This window comes from Chrysemys picta, chromosome 2 (genome assembly GCF_011386835.1).
Source record: "Chrysemys picta bellii isolate R12L10 chromosome 2, ASM1138683v2, whole genome shotgun sequence".
Classification (NCBI taxonomy): domain Eukaryota; kingdom Metazoa; phylum Chordata; order Testudines; family Emydidae; genus Chrysemys; species Chrysemys picta.
This window is the reverse complement of record NC_088792.1, coordinates 58,991,304-59,006,062: the sequence shown is the minus strand read 5'-3', so window position 1 is coordinate 59,006,062 and position 14,759 is coordinate 58,991,304. Positions and strand designations below refer to the sequence as shown.

At 36.9% G+C, this 14,759-nt stretch overlaps 1 protein-coding gene across 12 annotated transcripts in view; it reads right to left on the bottom strand.

Annotated features, from left to right (window-relative positions):
• Positions 1 to 14,759, bottom strand: part of HDAC9 (histone deacetylase 9) — a 650,822-nt gene that overhangs the window by 158,765 nt on the left and 477,298 nt on the right. For all 12 annotated transcript variants that reach the window (XR_010598283.1, XM_065583246.1, XM_065583245.1 and 9 more), the window contains 2 exons: positions 11,633 to 11,753; positions 6,019 to 6,068 (listed from right to left, as the gene is read on the bottom strand). Coding sequence is in view for 11 of the 12 variants with exons in the window: in XM_065583246.1 (XP_065439318.1) it covers positions 6,019 to 6,068; positions 11,633 to 11,753 (171 nt within the window). In the remaining variant the exon portion in view is untranslated. The remainder of the gene's footprint in view (positions 1 to 6,018; positions 6,069 to 11,632; positions 11,754 to 14,759) is intronic.

Sequence of the window (14,759 nt, the reverse complement as noted above, 5' to 3'; positions counted from 1 at the left end):
ATATCTATACATGGCACAAAGGGTCCCTGATCTTGGTTAGGATCTCTAGGTGTTGTAATAATACACATAAGAATTTGACAGGATAATGTGTCATGAAGGTTGTACTGGCCCTCATTTGGGACCATTTGTAAATAATCCAGGCCATCCCAAACTACTACTTCTAGCCTTAGTCCTATCTATATGCATCAGCTCTTTGAGTCACTCTTCGCCATTCCAGTCTGTCTTGAAGCAGTTCCTTGGAAAGTCTGCAGCTAATCATATCCTTTTGTATGACATCCATCCATCTAGGTTTGAGTCTTCCACCCTCTCTCTTACCCTCCACTTCTAAATTTAACACCCTGTTTCCTACATATTCTTCCAATCTTCTTTTCACACGCCCAAACCATCTAAACCTGGATTCTCTCAGCTTTTCTACCATCTTCACATCGCCCCAATCCATTCATTCCATGGTCCATCCTTGTAACTCCAAGCCTCCATCTTAACATCTTCATTTCTACTGTATTCAAGATCTGCTCCTGTCTCTTCCTCAGTGACCAGCATTCAGATCCATACAAAAGTGAAGGCCTAATTACCATCTTGTAGATATTAATTTTTAATGAGATAATTCTCCTATTGCAGATCACTCCACTCAGTTCTCTCCATTTAGTCCATGTCTTTCCTGTTCTGCTTATAAATTCATCTCTGAGTTTATCATTATCCCATACTTTCAAACCTACATACTTAAACATCTGTACTGTAGTAGTAGCTGACCCCCTAGACTTACAGTATTTTTTGTCTTCCTAGAAGGTATCATCTAATCTACAGACCACATACTCTGTTTTATTTCTGCTCATTTTCATGCCATTTCTTTCAGGTACACACCTCCATCTCGCTAAATTTTCTTCCACTTCCTTTTTGTTGTCCCACATAGCACAGCATCATCTGGAAAGAGCATGTGCCAGGGTTCCACTCTCTGGATCTTTTCTGCTAGTGCACCGTGAACAAAAAGGGGCTAAGTACTGAGCAGATGTACTCCAATTCTTACTAGAAACTGTTTAGTTTCTCCACATGGCTTTCTAACTGTGGTAACAGCACACTAGTGCATGTCCTGGATGAGTCTGGTATAGGCTATGTCTACATTTACGGCAGCATGTAGTGTACAGGCACTACACGTGCAGTTACATGCCGTAGTGAAAGGCAGGCTGCATCAGCACTTGCCACTGTGGTATGTCACATGTCAGCTACATGTCATAATGAACTACTCTGGCAGGGGGAGACAGTTTGGGAAGCAGTGGGGAAAGGTTCCGGCAGTGGGGAGCCTTTCCCTGCTTCCTCCCCCCACCAGTGCCTTTCTCCACTGCCAGAGCCTTTCACTGTGGTGGGGAAAGGTTCCAGCAGCCAGGAGGCAGTGGGACATTACACTGGTAAAAATAGCTGTGACACTGCTTAAGTGTGCAAAGAGCCTATGTAGGATACATACCCTGGGCATTCAGTTGTGTAGAGCATTTTATTCTCCTTGCCTCACCTAAGCATGCCAAGCTATTTATACCATGCTAGCTGGTCATTCAGTGTTTGTACTCTACATGCTGCCATAAATTTAGACACCCTTACAGTCTTCCGGTATCTGTTCCAGTCTCATAAGCCACCAGATGACTTCTCTCTGAATGTGGGCATAAGCTTTCTCAAGACTGATAAATACTACATATAGGGTTTTCCTCTTTTCTCTATATGTTTCCACAAGCAATCTCAATGCAAAGATAGCATCCATTGTTGACTTGCCTGGCATGAATCCAAACTAATTGTTACTGACCTTTACTTCTGTTTTAGTCTCTTATCAATAACTTTCTTCCAGATCTTCATTGTGTGGCTCATGAGTTTAATGCCAATGTGGTTACCACAGTCTTGTACATCTCCTTTTCTCTTTAATACTGATACTAATGTGTTCTTTCTCCGGGCATCAGGCATCATCTCAATCCTCATGACAATTATGTCAATATGTTCATGTCAGTTGCTCCAGGCACTTCCATACTCTGCTGTATGCCACCAGGGCTGAGATTTTTCTTATTTTTCATGTGGCTCAATGCTTTTATAACTTTTTCTTTTAGGTCTGGTGCCACCAGACCTTGGTTTGGTTTTATCATAGGGCATAGTTCTATTGGTTTCTCTCCATTCATTAGCTTTTCAACGTAATTTCGTTCCTTAATCTGGTTCTCATTGATTAATTATATCCACTTTCATCTTTAATTACTTTGATCTTACGACTGTCTTTAGTTCACTTATCACAGGTCTTTGCCAATCAATATATTTATTTCTCACCTTCCTTCATGTCAAAATGGGCATTTTAACCTTCCATGGCTTTAGCCTTAGCGGCTGCTATCTCTTTCTTTGCCTCCCCCCCCTTTTTTTTTCTGGCTTTTTTGTACTTCTGAAAATCCTGCTGTTGGAGCATTGCTTGCCAAAGTTTAAAACACTTTGTCTTTTCCTTCTCAGCCACTCAAACTTTCTCATTCTGCCACCAGATCTCACTGGGGACAAAGGCTCTTGCTTCTGTTCACCAAGTGGGCTCTGTGCACATTCTTGAATTTTGTTTGCAACATGAATCTACCATTGATTCACATTTTCTCTTAAGCCTTCTAAAGAGATCTTCTCCAACACTTCCTGCTAACTTTCTTAAGCTTACACCACTTTGTTTTCTGTACTGTTTTGGACTGTTTTCTTCTAAAGTACTATATGTATCCATATTCAAGAACCAGCATTCTATGTTGAGTTGCAATGCTTTCCCCTAAGATGACCTTACAGTTTTTGATGGTCATCCCAAACTCACACTGACAAAAACTTTATATCACACCAAATCATCATATATTCCCTATATTTTAATGCAAGAGGAGTTGATAAACTTGATAGGTATCAAGACAACTTGATAATTTTCTATACTTCACTATTTATAATAACCCAATCATAGAATTACTAATCAAACCAGCACAAAAACAATATTTAACATAATAAAGCTGGCCACCAAGGCCCCAATCCTACAAAAATGATGCACCTGCTTAATTTTAAGCATGTGCACAATTCTTTGCAAGATCGGGGCTTAAATTCCAAAAATACTACAAGGGGAGGTCAATATTTTTTTGCATCTTATCATTTTCTCCCCTGTGCAAGGAACTATGCTTAAAAAGAGGTTATCCATATTATTATATTAGCATAGAAAGGAAAACCACATAAAAACTGCTAAGCACCCTGTGCATAATCTAATAATAATAATAATAATAATTAATAACAGAAAGAAAGGAAAAAAGATACCTTCTTTGAATAACACCACTGTTTATGATATATTTAGAATGAGCAAACTTTCTCTGAGCTAGACTCTCAGCTGGTGTCAACGTACTTCAATGGAGCTATTCCAATTGACGCCAGCTGACAATCTGGCACTAGATATTTCAATTTGCAAGTCATTTCTGATTATTTATCAATGCCCCAAATACAGAACAGACAACTCCACACAGACTCAGAACTTCTTAAAGAAGGGGAGTCTTTCATATATTCTTTCCCACTATATTCTCTACTACAGAATACAGACTTGAATTTCATTTTCACACAAGGAAACAAAAGAAAACAAAGATCTGCTCACCAGCAAATGAGAAAACTACATTCAAACTCATCCATCCCATCACACAAAACATTCAGACAAGAAGTATGCTGGGTTTACTGCATTATGCAATACTATCCCCCTTATCCCAAAAGTGATCAAATAACAGTGACCCTTCCTACTTCCACCCTTATAATAGAAAGAGCTCATTTTACCTAAGAGACAACTAAATTCAGCCAAAAAAAGGTCTCCTAAACTGACCATTTACTTTGGAAAAGGTCATAACCTCCCTCCTCCCTCTCTAAAAAGAGTCCCTAACCAAACACGAAAATAAAATAAAAAGAGGCAAACTAACTAGCGGTACACTAAATAGGGTGTAATACAACAACATATATTTCTGTTTATATGGTTCTTAATCAGAAATGAGTTAAATGAGTTTGACAAAGTGCAGGTTCCTCTAAACATGTGAAAGAACAAAAGTTGGCTGAGTATTTCCTGACCTGTGTTATTGGTAAATTTAGTGCAGAACAGCACACACGCCTCTCAATTCTAGAAGCACCGCAAAGCCCCCCCCCCCTCTTCACTGATTTTTCTCATTGCACATATTGGGCAATATCATGATGACCTATTTCTCAGAAGTAAGATTTTCCAAAATGTTGCCAAACAAACAAAATGTTTTCCAAAACATTGTGAGCACATGGCAACCTTTACTAGTTTCCCATGCTCTTGAGCAATCCTAGTTAACAGGTACCTCTTATTAACTACTTTTTGCTCATAAATGTAGACAACATCTGCTGAAGTTGTTCCTCATTTCTTGCTCAGTCCTTTCTCAAAAAAACCCCAATAATTATAATGACAGTTTTGCCTCAGTAGGACCTGATTTGGCCATATATATATATATATGTGTGTGTGTGTGTGTGTGTGAATGTGTATGTGTATGTGTATATATATATATAGAATGTCATTACCATTAGTCACTAGGCTTAAAATACTGGACCCAATCCTCAGCTAATATAGCCACAATGATTTACATCCTCTGAGAGTCTGTTCCTTAATTCCCATTAGTGAAATCTTTAGAAATTACCAAATAATAACAACAATTATAAAGTGAAATTGATTTTTTGTTAAAGCCCTGTAGCCTGGATATGCTTTTTGTCAAGTTCATGCTTCATGATAATATCTCATAATAAGAAAAACCCACAGCAAAGATTCTAGTGGTATGGAAATTATCCTATGTGGGGGACAAAAGCATATGAAATGTGTTGGCAAGCTTCAGTAGAGAAAAGGCAAACTTGTAGTATTTCAATGGAGGTTGGCCTCTAGCTCCAATTGCACTCTAGAGACTGTGGTTTCACTCCTGAAGACAAAAACAGTGAAAGGGAGCTAGAACAAATGTGCAACACTCAGCCAGCATATCAATGGCTAATAATCTAAGCATTGCACCTTAATTTTACTGACAGTGATTGTTTACAGTTCCATTTAGACCACAGAACATAGGGTAGCTAAAGAAAGTACCAGTGAAGAAAATTGTAGATGGAAAATCGTTTCTAACTGTTACGACCTTCAATAGTAAATAACAGGAGAATGTTAACAAATGTTGATAGAGCTCTCTTCTGTGGGGAATTTTTTTTTAATTTTGATTCTTTTCCTAATATTGGAACAGTTTCTCCTAGAAAAATGGACCCACTGGCTCAAAATGTAGCAGAATAAATAGTTTCCATAATTTGGTATTAAAAAGGGTTGAGGGGGAGGCATAGCTCAGTGGTTTGAGCATTAGCTTGCTAAAACTCAGGGTTGTGAGTTCAGCCCTTGAGGGGGCCACTTAGGGATCTAGGGCATAATCAGTACTTGGTCCTGCTAGTGAAGGCAGGGGGCTGGACTCAATTACCTTTCAAGGGCCCTTCCAGCTCTAGGAGATAGGATATCTCCATTAATTAAGGTTGGTCAAAAATTCTATTTAATATTTTATTAACAAAAACTATGCCCTGGCAGTTACTAAACAATGCCCATTATGCAAAGTGCTATTTGTGTGTACTTTAGTTTTTTCCTTTCTGTGGAACATAGTGCTGCATTACCTATTCAGTACTCTTTATCAGGCTTTCACTATACCCAAGAACATTTCACTAAAATACAGCCCCTCTAATTATCACATTACTTTTCTCAAAAACCAACGCACAAAAGAAAATATGTACAAGGACAGACAAGTAACATACCTGCTATCAGGACAAAAATATTGCCCCGTGATACTGCACTCTAAGATTATGAATATATTGCAATGCACAGTATCTAGAAAAAATCAGTATGGCAATAAGACAAAAGCTTCATTTTTATTTTCTGTCATTGTATATATTAGCTCCTCAAGTGTAGGACCTGCACAATCCTGAAGATGACAAATTACTTTAAAAATCTATTTATGCTGTACAGATTACATTGGAACAGCCTCTACTTACCCCAAGTCCCCCACAAGGCAACAAGGAAAAGATTTTTTGAGACACGCTGCCTATATGTTAAAGAGAAAAGACAACAATCAGCATAAAACTTGAAAAATAATCTTAATTAATTCAATCCTAATGTATTAATCTCTCTCAATAATTAGTCAACTACAATACTGTTTGCAGTGTTGCTGTAGCCATGTTGGTCCCAGGTTATGAGAGAGACAAAGTGGGTGAGGTAATATCTTTTATTGGACCAACTTCTGTTGGTGAAAGAGACAAGCTTTCAAGCTTCTCAGAGCTCTTTTTCAGGTCTTCCTGCAGAAGAAATCTGTGGAGCTCGAAAGCTGTCTTCTTCACCAACAGAAGTTAAACAAAAATACTATAACTTTAGAATAACACTGTGATTAGTACTAAAAAGATCAAAATCAGTCTTTGGATTTTGGGGTTAAATTTTGAAACACTAATAAAGCTGTTAAACTGGTTTTCCTGGGATTTCCAAAGGAATGGGGATTAGGCATGAAACCTCACTGAAAGTCAATGTGAATGCTGGTACTTTTAATGGTCCAGACAATTACAGTATGAGCTCATTTAAAGTGTAATTATATGAGTATTTTAATAGCTTATAATTAACATAGATAACTGTATACTTCAGCAGTACTATATGAATTGATAGCATTACTATACCAAATGAAATTTAGACAAAGAACATACAGATTACACAGTCTAATTTATTACTTCCCTTAATTTACACAATATACCACAATATGATGACTCAATATAACCTGAAGTTGTTATTAATTTTAAGACAGTCCTATATTCAGTTTTTACTACCTTTGAACTTAGTGTTTGCCTTATTAAGGACTATGTTAAAATTAGGTAGGAATCTTAGGATTTGACCCATTCACTGTTGGAGTATGTAATTCGGCTCTAGGCAAATCTTTCCAGGGCAGTTGTGGAAGAGAACATAGATTTCCCCCAATGTACCACTGAACTAGTTTTGTAACTTCAACACAGAGGAAATGCTAGATGGTGGATCAATTCAAGCTGCCTAGAAAGTAGCAACCCATTGCTGAGGAAGAGGCAAAGGCTAGAGTTACTTGTGTTTAACCAGTATAAATGAAGTGTATAACGAAGATTATAAGCTATAGTCTTTCAGCACTGAGAGACCAGATTGGAAAGTTGGAAGAAAGTGCCTTAGTCTGATAGTAAAATCCAAGGCATACTGAATTTGCAGCTATTTCTAATCAGCAGAAGAGGGCATATTGATCAATTAACATAGGGTGAAAATCATACAGGTACAGAGGGACTAAACAAAGCCATCTGCACCAATTTAAGAGTTCTGCAAGGGAACTGCACATGCAGTAGCTGTACAGAATATTATCTCACACTATGCCATAGAGGAATGATTACTCCAGATATACCAGGGTAGGTAGATGCTCTGGGGCATGCCAGAAAGGGGATATGGAAGGGGGTCATCAGGTCACTTGCAATGCAGATCCAGTGGCTGACGTGGATGACACTTTTTTTACATTTTTCTGAGGAGATGATGGAAAAGTCTGAGAAAGGGCGCTAAAAAATACATAATTAAAAATAACAGGTTTGAGGTGCTGTCAAAGTATTAGGAGGGAGTGACTAAAGTTTCATGTAAGATAAAGGATGATATTTTGAAAACATTGTATAACTAGAATGTTTTTCAATAAATCCAGTAGCTAACTGATGGAACGTGAGAGAGGAAAGATGAATTCCCAGATATCTTAATGCTAGATGCATATAGGAATTGTCACAAAAAGAGAGCATATGGAGAAGCAAGATGTAGAAATCCATCAGCAGGCAGTATTCAACACTGAAGTATCGACACAGGGGAAAATATGTACAAAGACTTTTCAACACATCAAGAAATTTACCAGAAACACTTATTCCCTATTGCACAATTGTCAGAGAAGCAGATAGCAAAGTGATAACAGAACAGGAAAAACATCAAGATCTCTTTGAAAGAACAGTATGAAAAGGTTTTGCTAAGAGGGAGTAGGACGGTCACCTAATGATCCTCATAGCAATGAAAGAGCCTCCAGCTTTGTTGACAAAACAAAAAGACAAAAAAAACAACCCAAAACCAGCAGCAAAAATGTTCAAAATGAGACAATTCAAGAGGTCCTAATGATATTTGGAAATGATTCAAAAGTACTTGGCAAATGCCTACTGCTTGATTTTTCATAAAATGTATCCAAAAAAAAAAGGGATTTGAATAAACCAGATTATGTGGAAGGAGAGTGAAAACTTCACAATAAGTTCTTCAGTCTTGCATCAGGCCAGGTCTTGTAAGATTGAGAGCCAAACCCTTGAAGAAAATGACCATCAGGAGAAGATCTGAGGGATATGGTGTTAGAGTGATCAGCTCTATTAGTCATGGATGCAATATAGAGCACAAATAAAGGAATGTTAAAATAGGAGAATCACAAAGGTTCCCTTTTCTGATATGTAAGACCACAAAGGAAAGGATTCTCTGGTGAACTCTCATACAAAGGAGATTTTTTGGAGAAGAGGGTTATGATGCAAAGTTAAGTGCCAGGACAGTAATCCACATGGATGCTGCAGTCTGTGTGAGTGATTCACAATGCAGGATTGAGGCTTTGGTGAGCAAAAGAAGAGACAGCAGCAAAACATTACTTTGTGGAAAGATGGACAATCTAGTAATACTGTATGAAAGCTTACAGAACACAAGGGAGGTTTGGGGACCTTAACTGTTTTCCAATATCAACCCTCAGATTGAAGCGGGTACTGCTAAGTGATCACATAGGAACGCACAAAAATTGTAACATACTTACATATGCTGTCTAAATGTATCTTTTTATTCCACTTTAAATGAAGCATATAAGCTGACAGCAAATTTTTCACATTTACAAATTTGTGGTAATTGGAAACTTACTTTTTTAGAAACATTTTCATAATGACAGCGGGAGAGAAAAAAATTCACACTGAACTTGCAGGATCTACATGGAAATGACTGATTGTTATGCATTTGTGCTCATTAAAAGAGGTTTGAAATGGTGTATCCTGTCACATTAGACCATAATGTAATATGACACATCATCTCCGGTATTAATTTGCATCACATCAAGATGTAATGCAACATGTCATGTTGTTTAACACACTGTAGTGAAACATGAGCAATCAAAAGCTTAACTTTTTACTAGTGCAAAGTTACATAATTTCTAAAAGGTTACATAATTTGTAAAATGGTAATTTGTAATAATTGAACTCTTAGGCCCTGATTCAGAAAAAATGTAACCACGTGTATAAATCTATCCCTCTTCAGGAAAGCACTTAAGCACCTGCTTAACTATAACCATGTGCTTAAATCTCATTGATTTATCGGGACATAAGTATGTGGCTAAGCACCCTTTTTAAAGATAGATGCTTTCCTGAATCAGGGCTTTAATATGTAATTTGTAAAACACACACTTAATTAGCAAGTACTAAATTTCTCATGCTAGATTTACCCCATCTCCTGTAAGTCACTTTTAACACTAGCGCCCTAAGCGGTTTCTTTTTTTATTTTTAAGTTACAAAGAAAGGTTTGGCTATTTCTGAATATAAAATAGTTTAATGCAATATAAATCTGTTGTTTCCACCAGGCCTATCATCTGCGGTGTTCCACTGAAAAGTGTCTACTATGCATGACTATGTGCATGGTAGGTGAGGGTGGGGAACAAAAGAGTGGCTGATTTTGGTCAACCATTACTTTTCCTTTGAGTTAGCACATGAGGCCAAATTGTAGAGCTAGTCAAAAATATTTAGACAGAACAGTTTTCTGTCCAAAAAATGCACTTTTGTTGAAATTGAAATGCTTTGCAGGAACTTATCGATTTCATGAAATTTTCAATGGGGAAATATTTATAATCTCAATTATTTTGCTTTGACATTTATATATTAATTAATTATATTACATTACATTAAGGCTTGGAAGGCGTACATTTTTATCAGTAAATTTTAATAAACACTGATTTCATTGTCTACACACAAATCGATGAAAAAATATTTCCATCAATAATAATTGATATTTATAGGTAGGTAAAGTAAGAAAAATGTTGCTTGAGAACTTATTAGAATTTGATTTAAGGATATTTACTTTGTATATGTTGACATGTGATGATGACAATTAGTGTTTTAAAGCTTTAACATTTTGAATCTCAATATGTTGTCTGACCCACCCATCGTGTGACTTTCCCCATAATTTCCCACAACTCTGAAAATTTAAATCAATAAAAATAAAGAAGCTTAAAAATAAACACAGTTATCCATCAAAATTATAAAAAATCAATTTTTGCCAAGCCTAATTATATATAATGTTTAATATTGTGTGTATATAACATATTACAATTAATACAGTACAAAAGTCAAAACAAAATTGATCAAAATGACAAAGTCTCATTGAAATATTTAAAATTTTCAATGGTCTAGAAGTGATTTTTTTTTTTTAATTTTTGTTTTGTGTGAAATTTCAAAATTTTGAATTTCATTCCAATTTGGACCATTTTTTCCCCTAAATGTCAAAATTTCCATTGTTACAAATTCGAGTTCCTGACCAGTTGTATCAAATTGTTGTAGTTTTTATTTTTGCCATCCCATGGACCTGGCCTAATAAAAATATAAACGCTCATAAAGGATCATTGTGTTTCCCTTTATCTATTCTAGTGCCTCAGTGCAGAGGCAGTTTATCAATATTACTGAATAAATTATTAGCATCACCATTCCTATAGCAAAATAACTGTTCTATTTTAGTGTAGTTGTAGAAATAATTACTAATGAATCTCTGGGGAAAAAAAGCTTCTGGTGGGAAGGGTATGTTATAAATATAAAGCTCCATGTCTTATACTGGGTGAAATAAAAATAGATAAGAACTCTAATGTGTATAGTGCAACATTCACTATTGTAGGTTTGTCAAGATACATTGCCTTGTGAACGATTTATCTGAGATTAGAATCTAACCTTACTGTTCCTAAAATTAAAGTATATGCTCAGCACTGACCATGCATCCAAATATAATTCTTGAGACACATCAGTGCTGATGGCTTGTTTTTATTTTTACATATTAAAAACCATTTAATACTTTAAATATGATTTTATGTTACTCAAAGATACTATACACTGCATACTGCACAATTACACAAAGTTCAGTTATCAGCAAAATCTGATGAATAGTATCTATATTCAACTCGGCTGAAATAACGTTTAAAATAAATAAAATGAATGAGAACAGCAGAAGAACAGTTTTGACAAGCAAGTGTATTTTTAACTCTTATTTTTAGATGAAAGATATAAAGAAATAGAAGATCTATTGCATTCCAAATTTCCATAGTTACTGATTTCTGGCGGAAATGACTTAAAGGGTTAATATTAAAATGATGTAAAAGCAAATGTGGAGAAACTTCTATTGTTGTTTTCCAGCCAGTGCATTTTACTAATGTATATTGGCTTCCACTGTAACATTCTCATTTCACTTAGCAATGCATTTGGAAAAAGTGAATTTTTGTCACACTGCTTGCCAAGTATTTTAAACTGACACCAGCTATGACTAATGACAGTGCTGGAATGTGCTGTTCTCAGTAGAATAGAGGCCTGTACAGACCTAGGAGTTTCCTGGGGTCCAGCTTCTGTCTGTTCAGGGGGCTGGTGCCATATAGCAGTGAATGATGTTCAGAGTGAACCAGCTGTATTTCCTCCAGACTGGCTTTTCGACCTCGAATTCGCTGAAAGAAAACAGCAGAGGCCTACAATATTCCACTGACAATATCTGGGGGGGGGGGAGGGAAGTAAAGGTCCAAAATAACATTTAGTATGATTAATAATGGGTTGAAATTGCATCATGCAGGAATGTGACACTGATTTGTTTATTAAAGTATACTAAGGATGAAAAACAAATGCATGTGTGGTTAAGTCTTAACTTATAGTTAGCAAGATACAGTATTCATATAACAGAAAAAAGAAGTCTCTCTCTCTCTTTTTACAAGCCAATAAGAGTTAGAAAACAAACATAGATGTGTTTTCTATAGTACTCAATCCACGTTGAATATCTCAGTATTAAAGAAAACAGTGTATTCGCACCTGGAAGCTACAGATGAGTTTTGAAATAAAGATCACTGTGTTTTGCTAGTGCCACTATTACTTACCACAGTGTCAATTCTTCTAGAAAGGAAAATATAAGTCCTACATTTAAAGTAAGCTAAAAGTACTTTTTTTCTTGAATTTAGGGTTGGTCTCCATAGAGTTTCATTCTGCCAGACTCAGATTCATTTGCTGCCTCTTTTTTATTTTTATGACTTCCTTACTTATTGTAATTGGAGTTTGGCCCTTTACATACTTACCCAGCCTTTACCTTTCCCGTACAGCATTGTTAAAATTCAAGGATATTCTTCTAGCTCCATTAAAGTACAGTCAGTTAAAAAAACTGTAAAAATGACACTTGCTTACTCAACAGATCTTCTCCCTGTGTGTATTTAGTTATCTTTGCTTACTACAATGACATAAATAAGCATTTACTACTTTCTACTCCTGTTAGTACTGCACACAGTCTATACAGCTACAGCAGAGTGAAATGGATTTTATTCTGGTTCATGCATAATCAGCAGCAAGTTCTGTCACGATGTCTTTATTACTGTAGAAGCAGAAAGAAAACAGTTCAACTTAAAAACCCTAGGTTTTATTTGCAGTGTTGACAACTAGAAACTGCATGGGTCAAATCCTCAGCTGGTGCAAACTGTCATAACTCAGGCTGAGGAGCTACACCAATCAAATATGGTCTGTATGTAAGTAAATAGATATGAAACTTACTGAGGGACAATACACATGTAACCCCCATGCTATTTTCATGGAGTCATTTTTCAAAGTATATACTTCCACGATTTGAATGACTGTTCTTTTTGATAAATTCCATTCAGGAACTTATTTTTTCCTGGAGGTAACTGTCTAGCACTCAGTATTACATAACAACCCCACCACCACCACAACCATCACCACACACACATTGCAAAACACTAAACTCTTCTCTTCATCAGGGCACAAAAGCAACAATTACATATATTAAGTGCCCTACCAAATTCACGGCCATGAAAAACATGTCACAGACCATGAAATCTGGTCTCCCCTGTGAAATCTGATCTTTTGTGTGCTTTTATCCTATACTATACAGATTTCAAGGGGGAGACCAGCATCTCTCAAATTAGAGTCCTGACCCAAAAGAGGCTCATGGAGGGTGTTGCAAGGTTATTGTAGTGGGGTCGAAGTATTGCCACCCTACTTCTGTGCTGTCTTCAGAGCTGAGAGGGTGGAGAGCAGCGGCTGGTGGCCAGGTGCCCAACTCTGAAGGCAGCACCCGGCCAACAGCAGCATCGCAAAAGTAAAGATGGCAATACCATACCATGCCACCCTTACTTCTGTGCTGCTGCCTTCAGCATTGAGTCAGGACCCCTACAGTTACACCATGAACTTTCATTTTAAATATCTGAAATTATGAAATTTATCATTTTTTAAATCCTATGTCCGTGAAATTGATCAAAATGGACCATGAACATGGTAGGGCCCTACATATATTTGAAGAGAGCAAGTTTTGAGGAAAAAGAGTTGTCTAGGGTGGTCCAACTGGACTGGGCATAATTTATACTAAGTTAAGCAGAGGCAAATTTTGCTGAATAATCAGAAAAATATCCCTAAAAATTAGATCTAGTGGACTGTGGATTAGTCTGGCAAGGGAAATGGTGGAAGTCCTATTTTGTGCATAATTTACAACTAGACTGGACACAGCAATGGAAAATAAAATTTAGGGAACAATCCATGGACTAAATGACAAGCTCTTTTTTCATCTCCAAATTCTCCAGGCCTCCCCAGTCTCACGTGAGACTTTGTAGCAGCACTTTCACATCCTTTTGACACACTTTTCCACAATCAAAATCTGCACATTATGTTTCTTCATGGAGTCAATGATAAAAATATTTTTTCTTCAAAAGTGTGGTGACGGATAAGATTTGTTCATTCATCCATTCTCTCTAAAAATGTATATATTTCTATCAATTGTTTCACAACATATGTACACAATTCTCTACAGAGATAGGGAGGGAAGGATAGTTCTTAGGTCAGCTAAAATATTTTTCTAATCAGATAGATAAACAGATGTGGTGTCAATGTTTTATCAGAGTGAGCTTGGAATGGCTGCATTAGTCACAAGTGGCAAAGGCCCAAGTGCAATAAGCAGGTCATCTCAAATAAGTGCCCATATACCCTTTACGCTGCATGTTCATACACTTAGATCACATAGAGGGCTTGTCCACATGAACATTCAATTTGCAGCAAGTCTGGGTATTAATCCACCCAACATCAGTCTGCCATGCAACAATTGTCCGTGTGAACACTGCTGCCACACACTAACAGTTCCTTAGGGTATGTTTACACTTACCAGTAGATCGGCACTGCTGCAATCAATGCAGCGAGTGTCGATTCAGTGGGTCTGGTGAAGACACGCTAAATCGATGGGAGAGCAATCTCCCATCGATTTGTGTACTCCACCTCCGCGAGAAGCGTAAGGGAAGTCGATGGGAGATGCTCTCCCGTCGACGCAGTCCAGTGTAGCCACTGTGGTAAGTGGATCTAACTACATTGACTTCAGTTACGTTATTCATGTAACTGAAGTTGTGTAAGTTAGATCGATATACCTCAGTAGTTTAGATCCGCCCTTCGTGCACTTTGATCTATTTCACTTTGAA